At 43.0% G+C, this 20,449-nt stretch overlaps 1 protein-coding gene across 1 annotated transcript in view; it reads right to left on the bottom strand.

Moving 5' to 3' along the window:
- Nucleotides 1-20,449, bottom strand: part of LAPTM4B (lysosomal protein transmembrane 4 beta) — a 76,803-nt gene that overhangs the window by 18,723 nt on the left and 37,631 nt on the right. The window contains 4 exon segments of the mRNA XM_003951305.3: nucleotides 8,768-8,863; nucleotides 14,653-14,751; nucleotides 17,708-17,830; nucleotides 18,491-18,564. Of these exon segments, the coding sequence (XP_003951354.2) occupies nucleotides 8,768-8,863; nucleotides 14,653-14,751; nucleotides 17,708-17,830; nucleotides 18,491-18,564 (392 nt within the window).

The raw sequence follows: 20,449 nt of genomic DNA, 5'->3' as shown, positions 1-20,449 counted from the left end.
GGTAGCCAAATAGTACATGAGGGAAAGCTTCTCTTTATACAAATATTCTAACTAATAAATGAAATAGGAATTATAGATCATATTGCAACCCTAATAATCAATAAATCTAGGTATTAAGTATCAATGGTTCTTGACTTCCAAAAAGATGGTTAACCAGACATTATCTGCTTCCTAATGGAAGAAAAAATTGTCACCTATGAAGTAGTCTTGCAAAACAAACAGGCAAATCTGAACACAAAAAGCCTCTAGATCCAAATAATTCGCTGGTAATGCAGAAGACTACATGAGAAGCATGCAATCAGAATCATCTAGACTGTGGGACAACCTAATTTCTTCAACAAAAAATTATAAAGACAAACTACATATTGACCCATATATTCTGTTTCAAATAAAGTGCTAGAAAATTATCCCTTTATGACACAACTGGAAACCTGAGCACTTACTAGATATTTTATGGGATTAGAAACTTATTATTTTAGGTAAAATAATAACTCTTTAAAAAATAATAATTAAAAAATAACAATACCATTTTGTTATTGAGTGATTAATTGATTGAGATGGAGTTTCGCTGCTATTTCCTGGGCTGGAATGCAATGGCGCAATCTCAGCTCACTGCAACCTCCGCCTCCCAGGTTCAAGCGAACCTCCCAGGTTCAAGCGATTCTCCTGCCCCAGCCTCCCAAGTAGCTGGGATTACAGGCATGTGCCACCATGCCCGGCTAACTTTTCTATTTTTAGGAGTAACGGGTTTTCACCATGTTGGCCAGGCTGGTCTCAAACTCCTGACCTCAAGTGATCCACCCACCTCGGCCTCCCAAAGTGCTGGGATTACAGGTGTGAGCCACTGTGCCTGGCCCCATTTTGTTTTTGTAAATATCTTTTAACAAAATATTGTCAGAGAAGGTCAGGAGCGGTGGCTCACACCTGTAATCCCAGCACTTTGGGAGGCAGAGGTGGGTGGATCACTTGAGGTCAGGAGTTCGAGACCAGCCTGGCCAACATGGTGAAACCCCTTCGCTACTAAAAACAAAAAATCAGCCAGGCGTGGCGGTGCGCACCTGTAATCCCAGCTACTCAGAAGGCTGCGGCAGGAGAATCGCTTGAACCTGGGAGGCAGAGGTTGCAGTGAGCCGAGATCGTGCCAGTGCACTCCAGCCTTGATGACAGAGCAAGACTCTGTCTCAAAAAAATAAAATAAAATAAAAATAAAATAAAATAAAATAAAATAAAAATAAATAAATAAAAAATATTGTCAGAAAGCTGAGACTTCAACTGGTGGTCTACCCTGATATTTTGGAGTGGATTATATCAATACAACTATGTTAAGAGAAAAGATAAATCTACCTTTTCCAGGAATATAATTCTTTCAGAAGAAAATTTTAAAAAATGGCTCATTGGGAACTGTGGGAAAATAGTAACATTATCAGTACCTCAGTTTCCTCATCTTAAAAATGGCAAGTTGTTACAAAATGACAGAGAATGACCAACCACTACCAAGCAATTTCCCGGCATGTATGTCAACACACCAGGAAACAAACGCAGCTGGCATTCGACCATGGCCCCCAAATGTAGCTACCACAAACTACTGCCCACCTGGTAGCCCTTCTGAAGAAAAGAGGCACACCGTTAGAAGAGGTGGGAACATGCAGTTGAAAAGTGTAGCTATTTTGATCAATTTTATAACTAAGCCTAAATAAACAAACCTGTTATTCCATACCTTTGTGTCTTTCAAAGGGGAAAAATAGAAGTTTTCTCCAAAAAGCTAGTAGGATGCATTTGGGGGACTTACTCATGGTTCTTAAATTCTCTAAGCACCCTAATTTCTATAAAATTTCTACTGGAAGAAAACAACTAAAAGTATATTTGTTTTGGGGAAAGCTCTCAAGCTGTGTTTTTCCTCTGCTCTCATACCACAACAATCAAAGCAGAAGGCTCCTGTGACCAAAGGCGTGGGGGTTTCTCCCACCAACAAGCAGCAGGCACCAGCTGGGTCTAACAAAGGCTCTCCTTAAAACTGCCCTCCTTACAGCCAAAGCCAGAGTAATCCACTGCAAAGGGCACCAAAAAACATCTGACCCCATTGCCCAAGGAAACGTCTGCGCCGACAAAACAGCAAAAGAGGCAGCCTCAGCGCCTGCACACGTTCCAGTCTCCACTCCAGACAGCCAATACTTGTCTTTCTCATCTATCACTCCCACCTATTCTTCTTCTGAAAACCTGTTCTACCAGTCCTTTCCAACTCAAGGCAAGTGGTTCTTAGACCATGGAAAATTCCTTCTCCCTGCCTCACAAGCCCACTCTATCCTTTCTTCCTTTCATGACCACTTCCATGTAGGATACAAACCTCTCACCTGTCTTTTAGAACCCCTCATTTCTTTCCCATTATGGAAATACATTCTCAAAACAAGCACATCTCACTGTTCTATCTGCCACTCTACTACTCCCCAAGGCTTCCTAAAACCCCCTCCCTTTCCCACACACCAAGCCCAAGGATTTACCCCCACACAAGATTGGCAAATAGATTTCACACCTATGTTCCGAGTCTGCAAATTCAAACCCTCCTAGTCTGGGTTGATACCTTTACCAGATGGGTTGAAGCCTTTCCTACAGGGACAGAAAAAGCCACTGCAGTCATTTCTTGCCTAACTGACATAATTCCTCAATTTGGTCTTCCTACCTCCGTACAATCTGGTAACAGTCCAGCCTTCATTAGTCAGATCACCCAAGCAGTTTCCCAAGCCCTCAGTATTCAATGGAATCTCCATGACCCTTATCATCCTCAATCCTCAGGAAAAGTAGAAAAGGCCAACAGTCTTTTAAAAACACATCTTACCAAACTTACCCTCCAACTCAAAAAAGACTGGACAATTCTTCTACCCTTTGCTCTCCTCCGAATTCGAGCCACCCCTCAAGAACCCACAGGGTATAGCCCCTTTGATCTCCTATATGGCCGCACATTTTTACATGGGCCCAACCTCATTCCAGACACCAGCCCTCTTGGTAACTATCTTCCAGTCCTTCAACAAGCTAGACATGAAATCCGCTGAGCTGCCAATTTCCTTTTACCCACTCCAGATACCCAGCCATATAAAGACATCCTAGCCCGACGGTCAGTTCTTGTTAAGAACTAACCCCTCAAACTCTACAACCTCGGTGGACAGGACCCTACCAGGTCGTTTACAGCACTCCAACCACGGTCCGTCTACAGAACCTTCCCCACTGGGTTCATTGCTCCAGGATAAAACTGTGCCCATCTGACCACCAGCCTAACTCCTCTACCTCCTTCTGGAAGTCTCAAGTACTCTCCCCCACTTCTCTTAAACTTACTCGCATTCCTGAAAAAGAACAATAGCCCTTTGTATCTTTCATTTACAATAGGACTTTACATAGTCACCCCACTATTTAATGTCTACCTAGGTCCCTAATCACCATTCTCGCCTACTTCTAAATGCCCTGCTTTTGTCTTCATTGCCGGCTCACGCTTTTCCTCTGGACCATTGTAACTGACATCTCCTGGTCTCATCCTCAAGGTGCCACCCTTAACTCTCTCCTAGAGTGGATAGGTGACCTTGTGTGGCAAGGCACTCTCCAATTCTTCCACCTCGATGAAGTTCTTTTCTACTCACTTTGGGTCTCGCTCCCGTTCTCCTGCTACCCTCTACCCCTCCCTAATTATCTCCAACATACCATCAACCTCACCCACCCACTCTCTCCTCACCGTCTCTAATCCTTTCTTAGCAAAAAATTGTTGGCTATGCATTTCCCTCTCTTCCTCCTACTACACAGCTGTCCCTGCCCTACTAGCTGACTAGGCAACCTCCCCCATCTCCTTACACCTCCAAACCTCTTTCAGTGACCCCCACACCTTTACCCTCCCGAACATCTTCTTCACTTTCTGGAAAATTCAGCAGGGGCTGGGCGCGGTGGCTCGTGCCTGTAATCCCAGCACATTAGGAGGCCGAGGCAGGTGGATCACGAGGTCAGGAGTTCAAGACCAGCCTGGCCAACATGGTGAAACCCCATCTCTACCAAAAATACAAAAATTAGCTGGGCATGGTGGTGCGTGCCTATAATCCCAGCTACTCAGGAGGCTGAGGCAGGAGAACTGCTTGAACCAGGACCTGGGAGGCAGAGGCAGCAGTGAGCGAGGTCGTGCCACTGCATTCCAGCTTGGGCTACAGAGCAAGACTCTGTCTCAAAAAAAAAAAGAAGAAAGAAAAGAAAAATTCAGCAAAAACTCCCCCAATATCTCATACTAACAGGCTGCTGCTCTTCTCCCTACCTACCTACGAGGTCTATCTCCCTACATCAATTCCACACCCCCTGTTCTTGGACACCTCGCTACACAGACAACTATCCCCATTGCTGCTCCCTTATGCATCTCCCAACAATTACCTACTGGAATTCCCTTAGGTAACCTCCCGTCTTCCTTATGTTCCTTTACTCTTCACCTCCAAAGCCCCAACACTCACATCAACCAGCAAATTGGAGCATTCCAGTCCCACTCTCATCACTAACAGTCTTTAAAACATTGGTAGCAACTTTTGTCTAGAAAGACGCTTACCGCTCACTTGCTCCATCCTTGGCTACCCTCCCCCGTTCAACAGCTTCCCCTGCAAGTCCTTCTTCTTGCCTGCTTACACCTAGTTTTATAAATAACAGTGAATGGCTACTTGTAGATACCAAGCGCTTTCTTATACACCATGAAAATAGAACCTCTCCCTCCATGCAGCTCCCCTACCAAACCCCGCTACAACCTCTAACGCTGCTACCCTTGCTGGATCCCTAGGGGTCTGGGTGCAGGACCCCACTTCCAGAACACACTCTTACCTTTTTACTCTGCATTTCCAGTTCTGCCTGCCTCAAGGACTCTTTTTCCTCTGCAGCTCTTCCACCTACATGTGCCTCCCTGCTAACCAGACAGGCACCTGCACTTTAAATCTTCCTTACTCCCAAAACCCAGTTTGCAAATGGAAGCGAGCAACTCCCCATTCCCCTTGTAACTCCAACAAGACAAAAAAGAGTCATTCGATGAATTCCCTTGCTTATAGGATTAGGAGTTTCCACTGCTGCAATCGGAACAGGAGTAGCAGGCCTTGCAACTTCTATCACCACATTTCGCAGTCTCTCCAATGACTTCTCCGCTAGCCTTACTGATATAACTCACTTTCTGTCCTCCAATCCCAAGTCGATTCCTTAGCCGCAGTTGTCCTCCAAAATCGCCGAGGCCTCAATCTGCTTACTGCTGAAAAAGGAGGACTCTGCCTATTCTTAAATGAAGAATGCTGCTTTTACGTAAATCAATCAGGCTTTGTATACGACAATATCAAAAAACTTAAAGACAGAGCTCAAAAACTCACTAATCAGGCAGATAGTTATACTGGACCTACTTGGCCATTCTCTAGCTTAGCTTCATGGCTCCTCCCACTAACAGGCCCTTTAGCACTCATCCTTCTCCTTCTCTTATTCGGACCTTGTCTTTTCGGGCTATCTCTCGGTTCATACAAAACAGCATCCAAGCTATTACTAATCACTAAATTCGACATATGCTCCTTTTAACAATTCGTCAATGTCACCCCCTGCCCCAGGGTCTCCCTTCAGTTTAACCTTTCTCTCTCACTTTACGTACCCACGCCACCCCTAATCCCGCTTGAAGCAGCCCTGAGAAAAATCTCCCATCATCCCTCCATACCACCCCCAAAATTTACGCCATAAATTTTCGCCATACTTCACTACTCTTTCTCATTTTTGTTTTTCCATTATTAATATAAAAAGACAGGAATGTGAGGTCTTCTGAGAAAGCTGCACCATGGTCAAGCCATTGTAACCTCTGTGACCCACACGTATACATCCAGAAGGCCTCCTGGAGCCAGAAAGTCTAGGACAACAGGAAAACCACAAAAGAAGAAAAACAGTTAGCTGCCGTCTTAGCTTATTAGCCAACCTTGCAACATTCTACCATTGTAACAGACTCTACCCTAACTGATCGATCAACCTTGTGACATTGTGCCCTGTGACCCTTCCCGCCTGTGACCCCTTCCCCTGCCCGCAATAAACGGCCCCTAACTGTAACTTTCCACTGCTTACCCCTAACCTATAAAACTAGCTCCAATCCCACCACCCTTCGCTGACTCTCTTTTTCGGACTCAGCCCGCTCGCACCTGAGTGAATAAACAGCCTTGTTGCTCACACTTAGCCTTTTCAGGTTGTCTCTTCGCTTAGATGCGCACATAATACTATCTACCTGGAAACAGTGTCAGATCCCACAGGTTAAGGGCTCAATCCCCAAAAGTGACCCCTCCCCACTCCAACACTCTGCAAGTCTGGGCCTCAGGAGCTTCTGACCAACCAGCCTTCAAGTTGAGGTTCCCATAACATTTTGGACTCAGAAACACTTACTGAGGTTTACTGGCTTATTATAAGGATACAAGGCATACAGATGAAGAGATTCATAGATATGGGGGAAGGAACATGGAGCTTCCAAGCCCTTCCTGGGTGTACCACCCTCAAGGAACCTCCAGGAGTTCAGCTATCCCTAAGGAAGCTTCAGCATTCCTAAGGACAGTCAGCATGCCTTCCCTCAGGGTACGAGGCTGGACCCTCTTTAGGGAAGGTCTTAAGACCCACAGTTAGAAAGGAAGGGGGAAGATTAGAATCCTGCCTTAGTGCAGGAGTAAGTCAGAGATTCCCTAAGACCTGACACACCTAGGGTAATAACCAAAGACTAACAATGGCTATGAAGAGTTAAGAGCCAGGAACTGTGGATGAAAACCTATGTATCGCCTCCTCTTTCATAACACCACCATATCAAAACAAGCACATGCAATATGGGTATTATTCTCTGCTCTGACATACTTCTAAAAAGATGGTGGCTTTATAAGCCCTATGTGCCATGAAATTTACAAAGAGGTTCTGATGTATCTTGTGTAACAACTTTATTGGTTCTTCAAACTTAAAAATCTCAAACCTTGCTTACATTTTTCGTTAGTTCAGTAGAACACTAATTATGGACTTTTTATTTGTTTTAAGAAAAAGAAAAAATTTATAGATGGCTAAACAACAACTTGCCTTCTGCAAAAGTTAATGGGTAAAACACGCCGGGCACAGTGGCTCACATCTGTAATCCTGGCACTTTGGGAGGCCAAGGCAGGTGGATCACCTGAAGTCAGGAGTTCGAGACCAATCTGGCCAACATGGCAACACCCTATCTCTACTGAAAATACAAAAATTAGCCGGGCGTGGTGGTGGGCACCTATAATCCCAGCTACTCGGCAGGCTGAGGCAGGAGAATCACTTGAACCCAGGGGGTGGAGGCTGCAGTGAGACGAGATCACACCACTTCATTCCAGCCTGGGCGAACTCAAAAAACAAATAAACAAAAAAAGTTAATGGGTAAAACAAATGAAAAAATACCCAACAACTCAGAGAAAAGGAAAAAAATTCTTAAGCCAGTAATTTTATCAAAATCACAAAAATTTTGAATAGATATTTCTTTCAAAGAGAGTTACAGACCCAGGAGTGATATTTTAAAGGGGTTGAGCAGAACACGTGATTACTGTAATCAATACACAGAATTCTGCAGACTCCCAAAACGAGCCTCCTCAGCACCTGGGTATGCCAGGTTTTGTGCATCTGGTCACGGCTGTCTATTAAACCACTGCTCATGCATATTTGATTGAACTCAAGAAATGTGTGGTGAGCATTTAGGAAAACTGTCAGTGTATAACATGCTTTAGCTATCACACAGAGTTCTCAGTAATACAGTAGCCTACACCCATGTATTTAATACAAAGTCTGTAACTGTTTTAGTCTCATTTTATACACAAGAAAGTAAAGTAAGGAACAGGCTGGATTATTTCGGTAAGGTCAGAGTGAGCAAGTCACCAGAAAAAAACAAGCAAACTAAAAAACCAAAAACACAAAACTCTACTCTAGTATAAATTTGACCTCCTACCATTTATGTGTTCCTTTCACCCGTCCAGTCCAATCCTATCCGTTTTGACCCACCCATCCTGTCCCATGCCACACAGTTACATGTCATCCATCCCCATCGTTTTCACTAACCATGCATGGAGCACTTCCTGGTACTGTGCATTACATCAGGCAGTGACGACGGAGACACCATGAGGACTTATACCTTCATCTTACCATGAGCCAGGAAATTTCAAGATAATTTACATAAAGTGTATATGTTTTCATGGACTCTTCCAGTGAAGACATGTTTTCAAAAATCTTTTATGACAGGTTTGCAATTTTAAAGTATGAGCAACTAGTAGCAGAACAGAGATCATCTAAATTATTTTACTAAGAATACATACATAAGATAAATTACAAAGACATAGTAACTTTGCAGTTCTTTTTTACCTACCTGTAAACATCGCATCTTGGTTTAACTTCACATATAAAGTGAGTTAATATAATGTCATACAATGCAGAAGCGATATCTAGAATTATACACCATGGTTTAACAATGCAGGTTTAAGATAAATAATTACAGTAAGGTACATATATTATCTATCTGTAATACATTTTAAAATAAACCAGAGTTGAGCCATCTACATTTTAATATCCTGTAAGAAAAACAAAATACATTTAACTTCATAGTTAAATGAGTATTTTGATAACTAAGATGAATCTTTTGATAACTAAGCAGCTCATGAGTATGTTTCAGTAACAATAAAAATGTAGCAAACACTAGAAACATTTAAAGATCAGCATACAGTAAAGGTGTGGGCGAGATCTCTGCCATAAGTGACATCATACCTACCGTAGTGTCATTGCTGGTAACATAAACCAGGACATCAGAGGAGTTCCTACCATTGATGTATCGGTAGCAGTTCCAAACACAGCTAATCAAGTAACCCTGAAAATGAGGAGTGATTATCAGATTTTTAATTTTCAAACTGCAGGTAATTTAGAATACCACACAGATAAAGCCATATTATAAAACTTTTATTGACATAAGCAATAAATGCACATATTATAACAGCTCTACTAAACCAAAAGTCCCTGAAAGTACAAATGTTGGGTATAGTAACTTCTTGGCACAATGTGCTACTGGAGCCGTATTCTATTACACCAATGGGGGTATGGGGGTGGTACTGGGGGAAGGTGGGAGAGGGGAGGGATGAGAGTTGAATGAGAAATTTCTAAGAATAAGTGTCTGGAAAGAACAAGCACACAATTAACATTTATCGCTCCTGAATTCACAGAACAATCGAATGTATTAACTCATTTATTGCCACAGTTTAACTGCTTCTTTGGAAATTTTTCTTCTATATGATTATCTGTGATTTTATTACACAAGTCGATTTTTTTAAAAATTTCATAGCATATAAATTTATCTCACAGTCAATAAAATTCACTAAAACATTTCCCCTTTATTAACGAAATATCCGACGACGATACTTAAAATTAATGTCCAACATAAATACTGCTTAGAAATGAAACATGAGTTCACGGGAGATGTTTAAGCTATGAACTCTGTACTTTCATTCCATCATGTGTAATTGGATTAGAACTAAAGGATTTCAAAATCCCTTAACATTAAAATTCTTTGATTAAAAGAAGTTTAAACACATAGAGAAACTAGATTGCTAAAATCCAGGAAATACGTTGCTTATGAGAATGTAAAATGGTTGCAGCCACTCTGGAAAAGTCCGGCAGTTCGAAAGGTTAAACAGAGTTACAACAGGACCCAGCAATTCCACTCCTAGGTATTCTACATATAGTATATATATAATATATACCGAATAAAATGAAAATATACATCCACACAAAAACTTGAATGTTCACAGCAGCATTATTCATAATAGCCAAAAAGTAGAAGCAACCCAAATGTCCCTCAACTGATGAATGGATAGACAAAATGTGGCACCATCCATACAATGTGGTATTAACAACAATAAAAATAATGGGGCGGGGCCAGGCAAGGTGGCTCACGTCTGTAATTCTAACACTTTGGGAGGCCGAGGCTGGTGGATTACCTGAGTTCAGGAGTTTAGAGAACAGCCTGGGCAACACAGTGAAACTCCATCTCTACTAAAATACAAAAACATTAGCTGGGTGTGGCAGCGTGCGCCTGTAGTCCCAGCTACTCAGGAGGCTGAGGCGGGAGAATTGCTTGAACCCGGGAGATGGCAGTTGCAGTGAGCCAAGATCGTGCCACTGCATTCCACCCTGGGTGACAGAGCGAGACTCCATCTCCAAAAAAAAAAAAAACTAAATAAATAATAATAATAATAATGGGACTGGGCACGATGGCTCACACCTGTAATCCCAGCACTTTGGGAGGCCGAGGTGGATGGATCACTTGAACCCAAGAGTTTGAGACCAGCCTGGCCAACACAGTGAAACCCCGTCTCCACTAAAAATACAAAAATTAGCCGGGCATTGCGATGCATGCCTGTAATCCCAGCTATGTGGGAGGCTGAGGCAGGAGAATCAAGTGAACCTGGGAGGTGGAGGTTGCAGTGAGCCAAGATTGCGCCACTGCACTCCAGCCTGGGTGACAGAGTGAGACTCCATCTCAAAAAAACAACAACAACAAAAACAAAACAAAACAAAATATTGTATGATGATTGTATTCGTATGGAATGCCCAGAATAGGCATTCTCAAGGGCCTTTGCAAGGCCACATGCATTCACCTACTACACACTCCAAAAGGGGAAAAACCTCGACCTGCTGTCTTGAAAAGCCCAGGTACTTCTTTCACTGACCTTATTTCTTATTTCACACTTCTGCAATATTGAATTAGAACTATTTAGTGGGCCGGGCATGGTGGCTCACGCCTGTAATCCCAGTACTTTGGGAGGCCGAGGTGGGCGGATCACAAAGTCAGGAGATAGAGACCACCCTGGCTAACACGATGAAACCCTGTCTCTAGTAAAAATACAAAAAACTAGTCGGGCGTGGTGGCAGGCGCCTGTAGTCCCAACTACTCGGGAGGCTGAGACAGGACAATTGCTTGAACCCAGGAAGCGGAGGTTGCAGTGAGCCGGGATCACACCACTGCACTCCAGCCTAGGTGATAGAGTGACACTCTTGTCTCAAAAAAAAAATAAAAAAAAAAAAATAACTAAAAGAGTATGACTAAATGCTTAAGGGGATGGACACCCGATTTTCCATGATGTGATTATTCTGCACTGTATCAAAATATCTCATATACCCCATAAATATATACACTTGGTATGTACCCACAAAATTTTTTTTAAAAATTAAGTGCATTCAAAAATATCTTTTAATGTCTGTATAAATACATCAATGAGTAGTATATTTTATTCTGCTATGGTTTTGCTAATTTAGACCATATGACTAGTAATGATGAACATGGTTGTGCCTAAATAAATAAATAAATAAATAAAATAGAAGTCATACTGACAGAAGCTAACCCTAGGTCCTCTGACTCAAAATGTGATGTGGGCATTTCAAATAAGTACAAGTGAAAATGTTTAAAAGATTTTAAAAGTCTTTTTAAAGATAATTGTGAGGTCCTAGCTTTGAGTTTCTGGTAATGGCAGAGTTAGCTTGGTCAGACTAACCTTCCTGCAGGTAAGATTTATAAAATCTAGAAAAATTACTCACACACACAAATTTTAAGTCATGGGAGACTGACCAAAAACAAGCAGAAGTGAAAAGGGGAGTCTACCCTTCAAAGACGAACTACAATGAGTGAGATGTGAGTCTGTGGCCTTTCACCAGGGGGCACTGCCAGCCCTGCCTGCAGCCTGGATGGTAGGCAGCCCTAGCCTCACAGGCTTGGAGGTCAGAGGACAACATGTGGGGCCAAATACCAGCCAAGAAACTGGAGCGGAGGAGCTGGAGCTGCAAGGCAGTAAGGCCCAACATCCGTGTGTAAAATTCACTCCCATCCTTAACTGCTGAATGACACCTGAAATCATGGTGTTTTATGATGGAAATTTAGACTCAATTCATTTTCTTTCATTATTTATTTATTTATTTTTATTTTTATTTTTTTATTTATGTTGGCAGAAGAGCTGAGGCAGGGCTTCTGACATAAGGTAAAAGTGTCTTGGAACATGTCCTGGGTCCAGGGTCTATAACCCCTTGTGGCCTATGGAACACCAAGCTCTGTGCCAAAGGGTGGAAGGCTGCCCTGCCGCACTACAATCTAAGCCCAGAGCATAAAACCCCTTGTAGCCTGTGGAATATATCCAGACTCGCTGGTCCCTTGCTCCTTGCTCTCCCAAGATCACAAATTGATTGTATCTCGAATTAGAAGAACCTGTTCTCCCTTATCTCAAGTAGCAGAGCATATGCAAAACCGTCACGGCTACGCTTGATGCACCACTACCTTTCTGTCCTCACGTCCTCACCTGTCCACCCCCACATCCACACGTCCTCACTACCTGCTTCTTTGTTTGATTACCAATAAATAGTGTGGACTCCCAGAGCTCAGGGCCTTCGCAGCCTCCAAACTGGCACTGGACCCCTGGACCCACTCTATGTACTCTTGTCTTGTCTCATTCCTCTGACTCCGCTGGACTTCACAACCCCTACGACCTGGTGTTGGGTCTGATCACCCCAACATTTCACTATTTTTTTTTGAGATGGAGTCGCCCAGGCTGGAGTGCAGTAGCTCGATCTCATCTCACTGCAAGCTCTGCCTCCTGGGTTTATGCCATTCTCCTGCCTCAGCCTCCCAAGTAGCTGGGACTACAGGCGCCTGCCACCATGCCCAACTAATTTTTTGTATTTTTAGTAGAGACAGGGTTTCACCATGTTAGCCAGGATGGTCTCGATCTCCTGATCTCGTGATCCACCCGTCTTGGCCTCCCAAAGTGCTGGGATTACAGGCATGAGCCACCACACCCAGCCTTATTTATTTTTTAAGAGACGGTGTCCCCAGCCAGGTGTGGTGACTTATGCCTGTAATCCCAGCACTTTGGGAGGCCGAGGCAGGCAAATCACCTGAGGTCAGGAGTTTGACACCAGCATGGCCAACATGGTGAAACCCGTCTCTACTAAAATACAAAAATTAGCTGGGTGTGGTAGCAGGCGCCTGTAGTCCCAGCTACTCGTGAGACTGAGGCAGGAGAATTGCTTGAACCTAGGAGGCAGAGGTTGCAGTGAGCCGAGATCGCACCTCTGCACTCCAGCCTGGGTGACAGAGTGAGACTCTGTCTCAACAACAACAACAAGATGGGGTCTCACTCTGTCACCCAGGCTGAAGTACAGTGCTGCTATCATAGCACACTACAGCCTCACACTCCCAGCTCAAACAGTCTTCTCACTTCAGCCTCCCAAAGTGTTGGGATCACAGGTGTGAGCCATTTCACCTGGCCAACTGGTTTCCAATGAACCACTTTCTTTCTACTCCTTTTCATCACAGTACCTATATGAATTTTCTGCCTCAATGCAGCTTTCCCAAGTTTACTGAGGCATGATTTTTGAAGAATGACGTAATTTTATGCCAAAATTAAGACAATGAAAGGCATTGAGATTCAAAAATTCAAAGTATGCTGGGTGCAGTGGCTCACACCTGTAATCCCAAAACTTTGGGAAACCAAGGCAGGAGGCAGCCTAGACTACAGGGAGAGACCCTACCTCAAAAAAAAAAAAAAAAAAAAAAAAAGAAAAAGAAAAAGAAGAAAAGAAAAAAGTTGAAAGCATAAAGAGCCATGAGAGTTTTCTACCCATTAGTAGCTCATAAGCACAAGTTGCAATGATGGTTTTATAAACAGATTGACCAAGATGAAAAAGAATTTGCAGTAATTGATTGATAAGGGTGAGGCACTGCTGCAGGAAGGAGAAGTCATTTAACTTTGGGGGGCATCAATTTGACAACCTATCAAAGGCTTTCCAACCATGAACACCCTGATTTTAAGAAATTTATCTTGAAGCCGGGCGCAGTGGCTCATGCCTGTAATCCCAGCTTTGGGAGGCCGAGGTGGGCGGATCATGAGGTCAGGAGATCGAGACCATCCTGGCTAACACAGTGAAACCCCATCTCTACTAAAAATACAAAAAAATTTGCTGGGCATGGTGGCGGGCGTCTGTGGTCCCACCTACTGGGGAGGCTGAAGCAAGAGAATGGCGTGAAGTCGGGAGGCAAAGCTTGCAGTAAGCCGAGGTTGCGCCACTGCACTCCAACCTGGGCGACACAGTGAGACTCCATCTCAAAAAAAAAAAAAAAAAAAAAAAGGAAATTTATCTTGAGATAAATGCATAAATATAAGGATGTACTTAAATATATTCACTGCAGCCCTATTAAGTGAAAAAGTAAAAAATGTCTCAATGCTCAACAAGTAATTTATTAAATAATGATATTCATATAATGGATTGAGATAGAACAATATTCAGAAAATATTACACTTTTAGCAAAAAATTACAAAAGAATATCCATTACACAGACCTTGTAACAGACGTTGCAATATTATATACTATGTAATGTATAACATTATGTTAACTTATCTCTGTCCAAATATATTTTGGACTCCTTGATCAAACTGTGGAATTTTGATTAGTGTTTACCTCTAATATAGACAGCATAAAGAATTGTAATCTTAGGAAATCAAAAAGCAATTTGGATGTCCAAAGAAAGACAATAAACTGACCAAAGTTTGTTTACTTATTTAGCATTCAGGAATACACTTAATATTTTTAGACTATAAGTAAAATCTTCATGCTTACCTTAAAAGTCAAGATAATGCTAATAAACAGAAGAATAATAAGGACCAAACAGGTAGGATTCACTGACATGACATCATCTCTGTAGGGAAAATTAGGAGGCTGCAAAAGAAAAGGGCCTCATTAGCAAATCTCATTAATCATTCCAGACAGTATTCCTTGGGCACCAATTCAGACATGCTTATCAGAAAGCAACTGATTAAAGCAGACAGCTATTATTTAGAACCAATACAAAATTTCTAGCCTGACTCTGCCCTCTTACCATATAAAAGAAGTCAGTGATATGTATCCAGGGACATTTTGTATATCCAGGGATCTCTGAAATTTGTATTCTCTGCAAGTTCTGAATCATTCCTTTTTTTTTTTTGCGACGGAGTTTCTCTCTGTTGCCCAGCTCAGCTACTTGGGAGGCTGGGGTGAGCAAATCACTTGAGCCCTGGTGGTGGAGGTTGCAGTGAGCGAGATCATGCCACTGCACTCCAGCCACCCGGGCGACAGAGCCACACCATGTCTCAAAAGTTCTGAACCATTCTAAAGGGTGTATGCAGGGCAAGGGACAGAAACCTACTAAAATGAGGTCTTCTTTGCAAAGAGCATTTTTGTTGATGGTACTTCTCCCAAGACAGCATATTCTCTTATACTAGCAAGTACTTCCAGGGTGGGGGAAAATAATCAAGCACTACCATCCACAATGCTTAACAACCAGGTCAAAGGGAACCTTTTCAGGAGGATCAAAGTCTGCTACTATGGTTAGAGGGAGTTGCCGGACTTTCCCCACAAAACACTCACACAGCATTGATCAACGCCTACATCACTGGCCTAGGCAAGTGAATGGGAAGGCAGCCTACTGTGCTATCTCATCTTTTAACTCTTCTTCACTATTCAACACTATGTGTTTGGATTCCTCACGAGCAATATTCCAAAACAAAGTTGTTTCCAATGTTGAGGAAGAACATGGAGAAGGCCCATGACTCATGGGCTTGGCTCCTGCTCACCAGGGTGAACACCACCTAATGGTTTTCAGTCTCCTTTCACTTGGGACAAAATATCTAAGAAATAAAATCATCATTCTTTGTGATCAGATCATGCAACTTTACTCTTTTATTAATAAAATAACTTGGCCAAGCACAGTGGCTCATGCCTGTAATTTCAGCACTTTGGGAGGCTGAGGCAGGCAGATTGCTTGAGTGCAGGTGTTTGAGACCAGCCTGGACAACATAGTCAAACCCCATCTCTACTAAAAATACAAATTTAGCCGGGCATGGTGGTGCATGTCTGTAGTCCAAACTACTTGGGAGGCTAAGGTGGGAGGATCACTTGAGCCCAGAAGATTGAGGTTGCAGGCTGGGCATGGTGGCTCACGCCTGTAATCTCAGCACTTTGGGAGGCCAAGGTGGGCGGATCACCTGAGGTCAGGAGTTCGAGACCAGCCTGGTCAACATGGCAAAACCCCACCTCTACTAAAAAAAAATACAAAAATTAGCCAGGCATGGTAGTGGGCGCCTGTATTCCTAGCACTCTGGGAGGCCGATGAGGGTGGATCCCCTGAGGCTACTAAATGTTTGAGACCAGCCTGGAAAAGATGGTGAAACCCCATCTCTACTAAAAATACAAAAAATTAGCCAGGCTTGGTAGCGGGTGCCTGTAATCCCAGCTACTTGGGAGACTGAGGCAGGAGAATGGCTTGAACCCAGGGAGGCGGAGGTTGCAGTGAGCCGAGATCACAACACTGCACTCCAGCCTAGGTGATAGAGTGATACTCTGTCTCAAAAAAAAAAAAAAAAAAAAGTAAAGTTGGCCTGGTACAGTGAGTCACATCTATAATGCCAGCACTTTGGGAGGCCAAGGCTGGAGGATCACTTGAGTCTAGGAGTTTGAGACAAGCCTGGGCAACATGGTGAAACCCCATCTCTACATAAGATACAAAAAGAAAAATTAGGTGGGCATGGTGGTGCATGCCTGTAGTGCCAGCTACTCAAGAGGTTGAGATGGGAGGATCACGGGAGCCTGGGAGGTCAATGCTGCAGCAAGCCATAATCATACCACTGCACTCCAGCCTGGGTGACAGAGACCCTGTCCCAAAAATAAAGTTATTCCAACCTCATAGCCATTATAAGCTTCTTAATACCCTGCCACCAATATTCACTCATATGGTCACAAAGGACATTTAACCATAAACTAGTCCCAAAATGATGCTTGAGAAAGGGATTCTATGGTCAAACAAATTTGGGAGCTAGTATACAGCAGTGTTCCACTTTCTTTCCACTTTCTTTCGATTTTTCTTTTTTTTTAGATGAGACCTCACTCTATTGCCCAGGCTGGAGTGCAGTGGCGTGATCTCGGCTCACTGCAGCCTCCACCTCCCAGGTTCAAGCAATTCTCCTGCCTCAGCCTCCCGAGTAGCTAGGGTCACAGGCGTGTGCCACCTCTCCCAGCTAATTATTTTGTTTGTTTTTGAGCAGAGTCCCACTTTCAACACACTAGCAAAGGCAAAAAAGCTATCCTTTGTTGATAACTGAGAAAACTACATTTTACCAAATAAGACTATTAGTAACTGGACTATAATTTAGGTAGGCACATCAACCACCACCATCACTGCCACCAATCATAACCCCGGCCCTCAAAACTTTCTTATCAGGCCAGGCACAGTGGCTCACACCCATAATCCCAGCACTTTGGGAGGCCAAGATGGGTGGATCACCTGAGGTCAGGAGTTCGAGACCAGCCTGACCAACACGGTGAAACCCCATCTCTACTAAAAATACAAAATTAGCCAGGTATGTTGGTACATGCCTATAATCCCAGCTAGCTGGGAGGCTGAGACCCTGGAGGCAGAGGTTGCAGTGAGCCGAGATCGCATCACTGCACTCCAGCCTGGGTGACGAGAGCAAGACTCCACCTCAAAAAAAAAAAAAAAAGAAAGAAATTTCCTATCAGTAACTCAGCTGCAAGCTAAAAATCCTGAAATTAATGTCTGTGTATCTCTACACATCCCTTACTTAACCAGCTTCCCTAATGAAAAGAATTAATGAAAAGGAGCAGTAAGAGGTCCACGTACCAGTTGCCGTATGTATTCCTGAATGGAGTTTGGATAAATAAGCACAGTGATTGCAACCAACATGTTCAGGGCAAAGTCAAAGATCTGGTAACAGAAGAATGGGATGATCCAGGCTGCGCGTTGCTAAACAGAACAGAAAATAGAAAGTTAATGTGTTCAATATTATAAAACAATATTTTGTTAAATTCAAAGAAGTATTTTATTAATCTGAAAGGAAATGGAAAAATTGGAATTCATTAACCCAGGTCATGGTGGAAACCAGTATGCCAAATATAAGCAGTCAACAAATAAGCTTCAGTGAACATTTCCAGGACTGGCTGTGTGTGGTGTCTCACACCTGTAATCCCAGCATTTTAGGAGGATGAGGTGGGTGGATCACTTAAGGTCAGGAGTTCGAGACTAGCCTGCCCAACATGGTGAAATCACGTCTCTACTAAAAAATACAAAAATCAGCAAGGTGTGGTGGCACACACCTGTAGTCCCAGCTACTCTGGAGGCTGAGGTGGGAGAATCACTTGAACTTGGGAGGCAGAGATTGCAGTGAGCTAAGATCACACCACTCTACTCCAGCCTGTGTGACAGAGTGAGACCCCGTCTTCCCAAAAAAAAAAAAAAATTTCCAGTATAATATTGGTTTTCCTAGTACCACATAATACAAACGAGAGATTTAAACAGAGACTCTTAACAGAAAACTGGAAAGTCACTTCTCACTATAGACAGCAGCACAGATTACACATGTAAGAGACCAAGGAAAAGGCCAGCATCTTACTGCAAGCTGCTTACCTTGTACGCTCCGTAAGTAGCCATAGCACATATCAGGATCATGAGAAGAGAAATCGCAATGGCAATGCACATGTCTGCCGAAAGATTAAAAAGAATTTTTTTTAAAAAAGACAATCAGTAGTGGATCCACTGAATACTTTCAGTCTCTTCTCAAAGGCATTTTGTAAATAAACTAGTATAAAGTTAGTAAAAACTTTATACTAAGAGATTATTTCAAAATAGAAAAAGGGATATTGGTTTACAGATTTTTTTAATGTTTGTTCTTCTGGCCCACTGGATTATATAAATAATGAATTAGGTATTACTTTATAGACATATAGGTGTCTAACTTCTATTTTATAAACTCATGTGTGCCTTAAAGCTCTAATGAAAGTCTTCACAGCTTCCGATCTTATTTAAAATAAAAACTCCGGCCAGGTGCGGTGGCTCACGCCTGTAATCCCAACACTTTGGGAGGCCGAGGAGGGCGGATCACGAGGTCAGGAGATTGAGACCATCCTGGCTAACATGGTGAAACCCCATGTGTACTAAAAACACAAAAAATTAGCCGGGCGTGGTGGTGGGCACCTGCTGACCCAGCTACTTGGGAGGCTGAGGCAGAAGAATGGCATGAACCTGGGAGACAGAGCTTGCAGTGAGCCAAGATCGCGCCACTGCACTCCGGTCTGGGCGATAGAGCGAGACTTCATCTCAAAAAAATAAATAAATAAAAATAAAACCTTCATTTCTTATCAAGGCCACGATGTTCCTCTTTATTCCAGAGCAGTCTACCTCTCTAATCTCGCCTCACCTTGTCCCACTCTCTTGCTTGCTCTAAGACAGCCATATCATCTGGTTCATTCTATTTTATTTATTTTTTTCTTTTTTCTTTTTATTTTTTTGAGACAGAGTCTCACTCTGTCGCCCAGGCTGGAATGCAGTGGGACAACATTGGCTCAATGCAAATTCCACATCCCAGGCTCAAGCAAGTCTCCCAGGCTCAAGCAAGTCTCCCAGGCTCAAGCAAGTCTCCCAGGCTCAAGCAAGTCTCCCACCTCACCCCCTAAGTACCTGAGACTACAGGTGTGCTCCACCATGCCAATTTCTATATTTTTAGTAGAGACGGGGGTTTCACCATGTTGGCCAGGCTGGTCTCGAACTCCTGACTTCAAATGATCTGCCAGCCTCGGCCTCCCAAAGTTCTGGGATTACAGACGTGAGCCACCATGTCCGGCCTTCAACTTCTTTTTTCCTTTAGTCAATCTCTGGTAAATAAAGGGTCTTGTTTGGTCTCCCAATCTGGAGTTGCAGTGGTGTGATCATGGCTCATTGCAGCTTCAATTGCCTGGGCATTGTCACTATGGGATTACAGGCATAAGTCACCGCACCCGGACAAAAATATCTTAAACCAACTTGGCAGGTACACAACTGCTTGTAGCACCATTATTTGCTACAGGTAATAAATATTTTATAAATATTCTTTTATACCTACTCAATATTTAATAAGAAATAATTTTATAAAAATGAACCCCAAACTATTGGTTTTTTAAAACTGCTTTTCCTAGATCTGGCAGAACAAATTATTGTCAATGAGAAAAATAATATTGGTTTTCATTGTACATGCAATTTCTCTAAAAGCTTTGCATTTTTTCGACAGAGATCTAGAGGGGAAAACATAATCTGCATACTAAATCTCTACTAAATTGCAAATCACATCCTGATTTCAAAAACATTAAAATGTAAACAACAACAATAAAATGCATTGGACAAGCAGCCGGTGAGCACGTTAAGAGCATGAAAGGAGGAATACTGGACACCAGAGCTGATCTAACTCCTTCTTAGCCAGTGGCAAACAGGACCTCAACAGACCCAGGGGATTCTGTAGGCTTAATGCATCTGGAGTGTCAACTTGACTGGACTGAAGGATGCAAAGTATTGTTCCTGGGTGTGCCTGTGAGGGCGTTGCCAAAGGAGATTAAC

Source organism: Pan troglodytes, chromosome 7 (genome assembly GCF_028858775.2).
Source record: "Pan troglodytes isolate AG18354 chromosome 7, NHGRI_mPanTro3-v2.0_pri, whole genome shotgun sequence".
Taxonomy (NCBI): domain Eukaryota; kingdom Metazoa; phylum Chordata; class Mammalia; order Primates; family Hominidae; genus Pan; species Pan troglodytes.
This window is presented reverse-complemented; position numbering and strand designations above follow the sequence as displayed.